The 11,899-nt window shown below is 41.8% G+C and overlaps 1 protein-coding gene across 1 annotated transcript in view; it reads left to right on the top strand.

Annotated features, from left to right (window-relative positions):
• The first annotated feature begins 3,586 nt into the window (after positions 1 to 3,586).
• Positions 3,587 to 11,899, top strand: part of HECW1 (HECT, C2 and WW domain containing E3 ubiquitin protein ligase 1) — a 256,280-nt gene continuing 247,967 nt past the window's right edge. The window contains exon 1 of the mRNA XM_019940665.3: positions 3,587 to 3,905. Within this exon, the coding sequence (XP_019796224.2) occupies positions 3,617 to 3,905 (289 nt within the window). The 5' untranslated portion in view covers positions 3,587 to 3,616. The remainder of the gene's footprint in view (positions 3,906 to 11,899) is intronic.

Below are 11,899 nucleotides of genomic sequence, written 5' to 3'. Positions count from 1 at the left end.
CACTGTCTAGGAAGAGAGTGGTCTTTTGTCCAGGGCTATTTAAAAACAGGACAGATGCTCATCTATCTTCCACAGTTCAGATGTGAAGGGAGAATGATTAAATTGCTTCTTCCAGCCGGATGAGTCTATAGTGTAAACTAAACACGTGTGAAGACCTGGGGGAAACATGGCCACAAAGGAACCACGCATTGGGAACCAACTATCCGCCTGCTGCATTCCAGAAGCAGCTATTGTGAGCCTTTGACAGTAACACCTGTTTAGGACATGACAGCTTAAAGTTTGACGTTAGCCTTCTTCCTAGGTAACTTTTTGTCTATTTTTTTCACCTCTGCACCATCTACTACTAACTTATCACGTCGTTCTGTATCTTATCTATTTGTATTAGTCATCTTAAGCCCTTTCTGGAACAAGAAGGGACATAATTGAGTAAAATGAATTCTATGAATTAAAGTTTTTAGCGCTTTTCTCTGTGTGTGCCAGATGTCCTGCCGTTCCAGCAGGAAACACTGGCCTCAGGGTCTTCATGGTTTAGGGCAGAACACAGACAGGTCAACTAGCAATAATGCAATGAGAATCCTTGCAGGGCAATGGGATTCCTGTGGGATAATGGAGCACAAAGCCCCACTCTCTTGGGAATGGGAAAGGATGTAAGGAGAGGTTATAGCAGAGCTGGTGCTGGAGCATAACCTCAAAGCAGAATATAAATCCTGCCTGCAAGTATGAGTGGGGAGGATGTGGGCAAAGCTGGGGTGGGGTGAGGGGAGCAGCGTTGAGGCTGCCCTTCCAATACCAGGCAAATATCATTATTCCAGTCTAGTAAATTATTGACAAATGTCTTCCCTGACTCATGTTTCCTTCTGTGCTTTTGTTCCCACCATGTGGACAGTGTTCACTGGTGTAATTTGACAGTGTCTGGTTTCCACGGAATTCTAATAATAATACCACAGCAGAAGTGTCTTCAACAAAAGAAAAGCACTCTGTAGTCTTTTTTGAAGCCCTGACTGACACGACATGGATAAAAATCTCTCAGCCTCAACATGAATGCAAAAATATCCCACTCAGGTAGTAACCTGACAAATAAAAGGAGGTTTATTTCCCCAAAAAGCAAAAGGAAGATTTATCAAAAAATTGGTAGATAGGACACCTTTCCAAACATGCCAGCCTGTTCAATGTTTGCAACTTCAGTTTTGTAAGAGGAAACCTGGAGGGTCATGACTACGAATGATTTGTAGGTTTGCTGTTGAATGACTTCAAGTGTGAGTCTCTGGGGACAACATGAGGGGACCCTTGGCCATTGCGGGAGCCTGGCTGACTGCCCGGGACCTCTGTTTCAGTAGTATTGAATATTTTAGTAGATTTTTATTATTATTATTTTTAATAATATTATTATTATTTATTATTATTATTTTTATTTTATTTATTTATTGAGCAGTTACTATAGTAAGAGCTTGGCTTGCATTATCTCATTAAATTCTGATAGCAACCCTTTTACAGATGAGGAAATAGAGAACTAGAGAGATCAAGTAAGTTGTCCAGGGATACACAGCTTGGAAACTGGGAGGTGCTGCTCCAGATTTGCCCATAGTTTGGTCTAACTCATAAGATATACTTGATTATCTCATTTAACCCCAAGTAGTCATTTTTAATCTCCATGATAATACTGTAAGTTACTACTAGTGCACATAAAGTACACGTGAACCGAAGAAAGGTTATGCTCTAGCAACAGCCCTCCTTGTTTTGGAGGTTTTACAAAGGTCTCTGAACAAAGCACCCTGGAGGATGATGAGGTTACTGGGATCCTCTTGGAGCTGCCCTGAAAAGGCAGGGTGCCTGTCAGGTGGCTGGACTGTCCATGTTTCCTGGGCTCAAGGCTGTGCCTGTCTTCCTGAGAGGTGGACTGGTTTCCAGGAAACACTGTGGTCCATCTATTTTCATACTGTTGCAGTGACTAGCATTTTTTTTTTTTTGCTTAAAACATAGGACATATGGTACCAATAGTGTGATGAGATGCTTTCTGAAGTCTGGCTTTTCCACCAACAGTAATTCCATGGTAACCACCAGTGGGGCTAGAAAAATTCCTAACAAAAGACTCAGATAATGAATGAATAGGCCCGCCATATGGCCATTAAGGCCCAAGACTCCAAATACCAACGCTGTGCTTAATCAGGTTAACAGACTCTTTACAAATGCCCTGGTCTTGGAAGATGGAACAAGTATAGGCCTAAATTACTGCTAAATAGACTTATATAATCTGAAGAGTAGACTGGTGCTGGGGTCTGGTCCTTGTGGCTGGCAAACAAAAAGTCAATAACTTGCATTTGATTGATGTGTATAATAAGTTACAGTCTCTGGGACCTAAACTGCATGATTCAACACATTTTAAGGCCTTAATCTTTTCTTCTTGAAAACAAAAGTTTTATTCTTGTACAACAGCTTGTACTTTTACAGCCAGGAGCCCCCAAATTGTACATTTAAATCCCAATTGTAGTAGACTTTGATGAAGTCAAAATCACCCTTGCTTGTTTCACAAAAGAATCCCTTGTTCTAGGGCTTCTCTGGTGGCACAGTGGTTGAGAGTCCGCCTGCCGATGCAGGGGACACGGGTTCGTGCCCCGGTCCGGGAAGATCCCACATGCCGCGGAGCGGCTGGGCCCGTGAGCCATGGCCGCTGAGCCTGCACGTCCGGAGCCTGTGCTCCGCGACAGGAGAGGCCACAACAATGAGAGGCCCGTGTACCGCAAAAAAAAAAAAAAAAGAATCCCTTGTTTTAATTCCATAGGATGCCCCTTTCCCCATGTTTTCAAAGCTCTCTGCCTCCAGAACAACCGGGTCATTGCTCTGCATCAGCTCAGCTAGTTTTAAGTGCTCCATGTTGTAAATGATAAAAAACATGCATTTTTTTCCTCCACAGATGCAATGTTTTCTACAATAACATTGGCTCTGAGGGAGACATGGTCCTCTGAGATTGGGTTTTAGTGAAAACGGTGGTGTCTGAATATTACTAGGATATCTGAGATCCTTATAGGAATTTCAGGTGGTCCAGAGACATGCTATAGAGTGAGAAAGCTGTAAATGGAGAAAAAGTGACAGCCTCACCCAGCAGGGGCCGCCTCTAATTCTGAGCTGTGTGTAGGGTCTTGCATGCTGCAGGGATCACTAAAATGTGCGATGCTAATAACCATCATTTACCCTAAAGAAGGGTGAAATTGGATCCAGTTGAATTTATGCTGGAGAACTCAAGAGATGACACTTCGTTTGGGGGCAGTAACACCTCCAGGGCCGTTCTGCAGACATTCCTGGCCTTCTGGTACTAAGCAGGCTAGAGGAGGCTGAGACCCCAGCAGAGCGCAAAAGCACGGCCCCTTGGTGAGCGTGCATTTAGTTCTTGCCTTCCCGGCATGAACCAGAGCTACAGCATTGGCCCTGAGGAAGATGCTCTATGTCTATTTCAAATCTTCCTGAAAGGGCTGCTCTGTCCCAGCTGGCTTCCCCCAGCCCACCCTCCCTTCCCTGTGAAAACAGTGACTGACGGTGTAGCCGGCATCTCCCGCCCCTGCTGACTGTCTGTTTACCCCGACAGAATCTGTACCAGAACAGGTTCTTAGGCCTGGCCGCCATGGCATCTCCATCCAGAAACTCCCAGAACCGACGCCGATGCAAGGAACCCCTCCGCCACAGCTACAACCCGGGCCAGTTCCACAGCATGGCCATTAGGACCGGCCCCCCTGGCGCTGTCACCATCCCCCGCTCCACCAGCGACACCGACCTGGTCACCTCAGACAGCCGCTCCACACTCATGGTCAGCAGCTCCTACTACAACATAGGGCACTCGCAGGACCTGGTGATCCACTGGGACATAAAGGAGGAAGTGGACGCTGGGGACTGGATTGGCATGTACCTCATCGGTGAGTAGAACAGCACTTAGTGCCACGGAAACAACGGTCTTAGCAGTGTGGTTTGGGTATCCAACAAGTACATTAATTCATAAGTCACTTTTACGGATGCCTTACTATTTCAGCAAACTCGATCATTTCATGAAAACGCACCATTCACCATCAAATGTGTCATACACCACATTAACACACAGAGGACCGCACATGTGGCTTCACCTGCCAGCTCTATTCAATGGAAAAGAATCATGAGATAGCAGGGCGAGGTGTGGCTGAACGCAAATGTCGTTACCGTTTGCAACTATAGAAGCTCTTCTGCTTATGAGTAAGTTAATATGAGAAGCTTGTTTTCAAATCCATGTGTCAATATCCAACACCGTATACGCACCCAAGGCATGCACATGTATGTGGGGTCATTTCACTTAAGTCTTCAACATGATCGTAGACCTCTTTTCACCTGCTCTTTCAAGATTCTTACTGCTTTGTATTCCAAAAACATAATGGATGATACAGCCAGCGAGAGCAGGCACACCACAGGCTAAGGAATAGCTGTGCTGGCTGAAAGGAGAGTGACTGGAGAAAATAAATCTCACAAATTTGAAATTATGAAGAGAAATTGACATGAAAATGTATTTCACCTATTTTCCATGGTGGAATCAGATGTGGTGAAAATGGACACATTCACGCTGGTAAATCCACAGGTGAGGGTTGTAATTGTTGGTGGGGTGAGGGGACGGTTCAAGTTCAACAGAGGCCAGGCCTTCTGCATTCAGTCTGTACAACGAAACATTTGCACATTCAGACACACAATGCCAGATTTAGCATCATGGACTATCAAAGACACCAAAGGATTGTTATGAGTATTTTACAACCCGGATCATCTTTATGATAAAATTCGGGGGCTCTTATTCCCTAACTAGCTGTCAGGGAAATTTTTTGGGGTCTTTTGAAGGTTTTGCAATCAGTTTGGTTAGTGGATTTGCAATACACACACTACTGTAAAGATGGAAAAACATAATTTTTGAAATTGTTACACAAATAGTGGTTGCTCAACTAAATTGGACTTCCAAACAGGTAAATTGGCTTTAAAAATAGTTCTGGAATCGGTGTTTGAGTACCATGAATCTCAAACAGAGCCTGCAAAAGGACAGACCACCAAGCACATTTTGTTTAGTCCATATTGTTTTAAATTTGGTTCGTTGTCAGTATTTCAAAAAGTAGAGACTTCTCGCTGAAATCCACCTTTCTAGCTTCTTGTGCAAAAGCTCTCAGTTTGGCTGACTGATCCCATAATTCCTGTGGCTCTAGTGGGCTAGAGTCAAGCATTAACTTCCCCCTTTTGACTCCTTGCCACCTATCCCTACTTTAATGATGATGGTTACTTGTTCAGCGCCTTAGGCAATTAGATTTTTGGCCCCAGATCTAGTTTTGAAGCAGCTCTTCACAGCTGTACCTTCCTGCAGTGGTGTCAGTGGCATGCATCTCTCAAGTCAAGGAACAGCTGGAGTAGAGCGTGGCAGGGGGAAAGGTGGATACCTTCATCCGTGGGGAAGGGATGGATGGATCTGGAGCTCAGCCCTAGATCCAGGCTGCGGTGTAGATCTGGGATAATTGGCCCTGAGAGTAGAAGAATTCACTCGTGGATTGGGTGTAGAAAGAAAGCACCAGAAGGTCCCTATTAGAGAGAGAGGCAGAAGAGGAGCTCAAAAAGGAGATGGGGGCGTGATGGAGAGGTAGGATGAGAATCAGGGGACCACGTCACAGAAGACGAGAGAGAGGGTGTCTGAGGAAGGAAGGGATGGTCGGCGGGATGAAGTGTCCGGAAGCTCCATGAATGAACAAGATCTGGTGTTAACATGACATTTTGACTGAGACAGAAGTAAACACGGTTCATCCTCTGAGAATCTCAATTTGACAGTTTATTCTTCTCACAGTAGCTGCACATATATAACTGTGAAGTGATTTAATGCAAAAATGCTAACACTTTCGGCAGAATAGCATTTCAAAAGCAACTTCCAAATCCAAAATTCTCCATGAATCTTAAAAGTTCATCATTGGTGTGTCCTTAGTAACTCACCTTCCAGATTTGCCGTGCCTTGCCAAAGAGCAAATCATAGAGCTCTGTGATTTCATTTAATCTGTCATTTTACAATTGAGGAAATGCCAAGTCAGTGGTTCCCAATGCCACACAGCTGCCTACCCTGGCGGCAGACCCCACAGTGACCATGAGGACATCTTGGCACATTTGGGTGCAATATCACGTATGGGCCATTCCACATCAGTGGGCAACCTAAATGTCCCCATGAGGCCAGGTTTGTGATGCTTTCAGCTCTGCCCTCCAGAGCTCTCCGGACAAACGTGACTTTTCTCCTGCCATAGTGAGTGAGATATCTGTATTTGGAAGGGGATGTGTGGCCCTGCTCACTGACACTGTCACCGAGTCACCAGTGCTGTCTTCAGCCAGGAACCCAGCAATGGGACAATAAAAGTATTACCATTACTTTCACAGCGAGATTGCATTTGGTTGCCCTCATTTATGGAGTGGTTCCTGAACTGGAGGAGCGTGATGAAGTTTTCTCTCCCCTAGTGACACAGAAAGGGGAAAGATCCTGGGGTTTCAGTGACAGCTTGACCTGGCTTAGAATCATACTCTGCCACTGGCTGGATGTGTGGCCTCAGCCAGGTAGTCATCAGAACGTCAGCCTCCTTACCTTCAAAATAGAGACATAACTTGCTCAGGATCATTGAATGGAATTGACGAGATACTGTGCGTTTACTGCCTGTTCATCAATAAATGCGTCTTGATTTAACTTGTCAGGTAGCTCTAGTCTCTGGATGCATTATGGCAAATGACCCTAATTCCCAGGCTTCATTCAGCCTAACCATGGCCCTTAGACGTGTGCTCAGTTGTTTCAGTTGTATGTTATAGACAAAAGCTTCTTACCAAACCCACAGGGACCTGGAAAGAAATCTTAATTGCCAGTAAACAGGCAGAAGCTTGTGATTTGGTCAAAAACAAGTACTTCGTGGCAGCTTCGCTAGTCATCCGTATTCCTAGGAAATAGTTTTGCAATTATTCATTCAGTAATGCCTACTGGACTTCGACAAGTAAAAGCTAATTATTTGTGAGTCCTATACTTAGTGTTAAAGATTCAGCACACTGAGGGAACAGTATTGTATAACTGGGTTGGGATACATAACTTGAAGAATGCAAGACCTCTAACCATAAGAATGCTAAATTAATTAGAGCAGATCTATTCAAGTATTTTCACCTCTTCATTTTACATTCCAGTATTTTAAAGACCTTAATATCTTAAAACCCTCTTTAGGATGATCAATTTTTTTTAATAGCCATTGCTGTGACTCTGTTGGAAGGAGCCTTTATTAAAACTGCTGAAACATGAAGTAAGTATGCAATTAAAATTATGAAAATATAATTGAATAGGTAAAGTGGGCATAATATGCTCATAATTCGCAAAACTAGCCTTCTGATAAATTTAGCATTTTAATAAATCATATCATTATTATACCATGCTATACCATGCTATCCCTATACCATGCTAGAATTTGCTCAGTAATTTAAATCATAATGAAGCTAGAGTACATTCATGCATTTAAATTTCAACAAATCAAGAGATGATAACTCAGAGCAAAATTAAGATTTAAAATTTCCTAAAATGGCATCTTTGAAGGATCTCCATAGACTGATGCCTGAGGACATGAATTCTCTTCCATACCTTTTGGTTGCCCTATCTGTGTGAGGTTAGAGATTATGGTCTGTATCAAACTGATTATTTTTTTAATTTTTTGAGACTTCTGTGACCTATCCCTGTTCAATGTTTATAAATATTCCATGTATGATCATAAAGTGTATTTTTGTTGTGAATAAGGTTCACTCTACCTATCTACCTATCTGTCACCTATCTAGAGATAGAGAATATCTCATATAGAGAGAGATATAGATATCTTATACATAGATATCAATATATACAAAGGTTTAATATACATGTATATAATATTTATATATAAATATTTTTATGTTATATAAATATACAGTGGTAACAGTTCCCATAGAACCATGCAAAACAGGACACAATTCGGATATGTACAAGTTTCAGTTCATAGGGTAACTCACAAAGCAAGGATCCTCTCTCTCTCTCCCTCTCTCTCATGTGTGTGTGTGTATTTCAGTTCAATCACATAAATTGTATATTCTAATTTTCTGTCTTTTCCATTTTTGAATAGAGTATCTCAAAATCACTAGCCAAAAATTTTGTTTTAATTGGTTCATCTATTTCTACCTTTGCTTCTGTAAGTTTTATACTTTGCAGATTTGATGCTGATTACTAAGTGCATGAACGTTCATGATATTTACATCTTTTTCCTCTACAGTTTCTTACAAGTTATTATTACAGATCTGCCAGTGCCCCTTGTGCTATTCTTTGCCTTGAATGTTGTTTTTTTTTTAACTATTTAAGGCTGCTAGTCTCTCTGTTTTCTTCTGCTTCATATTTACTTGATCTGTCTTTTCTTTATTTTCGACCTTTATCTTTTTTTAAGAGTAGCTCTTTGTGTGTGCTTTTTTATTCTGATCTGGGTATCTCTGACTTTTAATTGGCTAGAATAGCACATTTATATTTATTATACTTACTGTTCTATTAGGACTTATTTTTGCCATCTTTCTTTAGATTCTTTATTTACTGTGTTTTCTTTTTGTTTCTTTGATTCTTCTTTTCTGCTTTCCATTAGATCTGTTGACTTCAACGTTATACATTTTTTATTGTTCTTATGGACTGCTTTCAATCATAGTCCAGTGGGTCTCAATCAAGGGTAATTTTGCCTCCCAGTGGACATTTGGTAATATCTGAAGACATTTTTGGATGTCACGTTGTAGGAGGTGTTTCTGGCATCTGCAAGGTAGAAGCCAGAGATGCCACCAAACAGCCTATAATGCACAGGACAGCTCCACCACAACAAAGATAACAGAGTTATCCAGCCCAATATATCAACAGTGCCAAGGTTGAGAAGCCCTGTCTAGACCACCATATTCACCCCCATTTATTTTTTTAATCTCATCAATATCTCTTTTTCCAACAGACTGGTAGTTCATCCAGTGTAGTTTCATATTCCTTTGGTCTTCCAGGACTTTGATTTTCCAGATATGAACACTTTTCCTTTTATCCTCAATATCCCTTAGTCTTTCTTGTATATTTTTGACCTTTTTTTCTAGAAGTGTTTCTCAATCAGATCTCTGGCTTCCTAATCCATTTTTCACCAAAACTCATACACTATAGTAGGATAATGCAATGATGGATGAAGGCATGAATATAATAGCCACATGAATAGCACTCATATCCTACACATTAGTTTCAGTGGATTTCAGTTATCGCTCCATGGGGAAATAGTTCTATGGTTAAATAAGGATGGAAAAATCTGCCTACATTGCCCCACTTTAGAGACTCACAATATACATTAAAGATTTGAGAAGCTTGGGGTAAGCAGCACACTTTACTTGGTGTAACCCAGCATTTCCTATACTTTCATGAGCAAGAAACACTTTCTTATTTCCCAATATTTGCCTGTCAGGTGTTCCACTGTGGAAAACCACACATTAGGAGTTATGGGAAGTTATAGAATAGAAACCCAACCCTTGCCCTTAAGAAGCATTTAATATGCTGAGCCTTAAAATGTAATGATTTAGGATGAAAGCTAAACTTTTCTCTCTGGCTAGACACCTGCACACAGAAACTCCCAGAATGCTTCCTTATGGACATCAACTCTTGAAGAACTGAAGATTTTCTTGTACATCAGGCACTCTATTAGAATACAGAAGAGCTGAAGCTGTGCTTCCTAATTATGGCACAACCAGTGAGAATACTTGTGTTCAAATAAACAATCTGAGGGAAAAGCAGCAGAAAACAGAGTGGCACTGATATGTAGGACCTCCCCTGCCATTTATCCTTAGATTCCCTTCCTAGTACAAGAGAATAGAGATTGTACATCCTTGGCTTTGTACTTGCCTTTGAAAGGCAAGTAGATTCTCCCCAGATCTCCTGGCCTGCTATTTGGTAAATCCATAGTCTAGAGATAGTGGGAGAATCCTTGGAGATTCTTCTGAGATTGGTTATCAGAAGGCACGAGTTCCTCTGCGAAATGGAAGCAATGTTGTATTTTTTCTGTTGGGCTTAGGTAGTGGATCAACTCTTCCTTTAATTGCTTCTGTGCTCACTTGCCCATTCTGTTCTCAACAGCAATAGTCTTTGTTGTATACTCTTCTATTGTAGATTAAAGTGTAGGAAGCACAGCTCTAGTTTTCATTTTGAAGACAAAGCAAGATAAATACTCCTGGTTTCTTAGATGTGCTTGTTTCTGTAAGCGTCACTAGAACTTTGTGACTCAAAATTTTGCAAAGATCTTTTCTCTATTGTAAACTGTGGAGCAGGAGGTAGGATTCTTCATACTGGAAGAAAAAAGTATCATCCAGCAAATGCAGTCCTTTTTTGAGAAACTTAATACATCTCTGTATGTTCTGTACAGAATGAGTAATGCGAAAAATTTAAATAGTACTGGCCTAAGCTAATGTTTCAGGTTACTAGTGGTTTTGCACAGTATCATGGAGCTTTGCCATAGAGGGCCGTATTTTTAGCCCATACTATAAATATAAATAGCTGCTTATTAGATGTCTAACACTGTTCTGAGACCATTACCTGTATTAGTTCATATATTGCTCACAACAGACTTTGAGGTTGGGATTAATATTATCCCCATTTTGTGGTGAGGAAGCAAAGACACAAAGGGGTTAAGTATAATGCCTAAGATCCCATAGCTAGTAATGGTACCCTAACTACTTCTCTCAAGGTGGCTGTAGATATCCCTGTAACCACACAAACATTGCTCCTACAAAAATTTGTACCATGACAAAGGATGCAGAAAAGGGAACCTCGTAGTAGGGAGCCAGGGGGCTGCCATTCCTCAGTGTGATGGAGGGCAAGGCTTGGTCCCCATCATCCATCCCAGTTCTCTTCTCTTCTCCAGTGCCTTCCTCTAGTGTAGACTCTGGTCCCTGAAAATTACGTCTCTCAGTCTCCTGTGCAGCCATGTTCCAGATGCAAATTTGGTCCCTTCATTTAGACGCACCTGTGCAAGTTTGGGAAGGCGGAAGTGAGCTGGGTGGTTCCTCCTGATGTTTAGCCTGTGGTTGCCACAAGCATGGCTCTGAGAAATTAAGCTTTTCTATCACGGCGTCCTAGCGTCCCCTCACTCGCTTCCTGGCTGTGAACAGGCAGCCCGGTGGTATTGGCAGGAGCCTACTCAGCTTGCCACTAGCTGGTCACTCTCTGTGTGGGTGGAGAGGCAGTTGCTGAGGCTGTGCCTAGCGTCCATTTGTCTAGCACCTAATTCTCTACATAAAATCCCTTAGTGCATAAAATATCTGGTCTGATTCTGTTTTCCTGCATCTGACCCTGACAATACACTTGGATTCCCAAGCAAAGATTAGTAACTTCTAACAATTGGCAATACATGCCTTGGGGGAGGGAGCTGACTTCTCAGCACAGATGGTCCAGGCAAGAATACCGACTCTTCTATTTTCTTGCGTGATATTTGCTATGAAGTGTTACTGTTATAATAAGGGAATGGGATACTCATTAGAACCAACTGGCAGTCTCTGAAAACGTGTTTAAACCTGTACAGCGAAATGTATCTTGTTGTCTTTAAAATGTGTGTTACTTTGCCATTTTCTTTGGATTTTTTTCTGATTCCTCCCACTTACTCACGCCCATCCTTTTTTCATTTGTGCCCTTGTGGTTCCTTGATATTTAACCCATTCTTATACCCACTATCTTCTAATGAAATTGCCTGTTTTCTTGAATAAATCCTCAAATCTATTCAGAACTTGCTGAGAACATAAGCCCTGTCTTGTTCAGCAGTATATCCCCAGGGTTTAGCATACTAGCTAGAGTGGAGTATAAATACTCAATACATATTTACCTAGTGCATGAATGAACACC

This window comes from Tursiops truncatus, chromosome 9 (genome assembly GCF_011762595.2).
Source record: "Tursiops truncatus isolate mTurTru1 chromosome 9, mTurTru1.mat.Y, whole genome shotgun sequence".
In the NCBI taxonomy this organism is placed as follows: Eukaryota; Metazoa; Chordata; class Mammalia; order Artiodactyla; family Delphinidae; genus Tursiops; species Tursiops truncatus.
The sequence above is the reverse complement of the archived record's forward strand: the minus strand, read 5'-3'. Positions and strand labels throughout refer to the sequence as shown.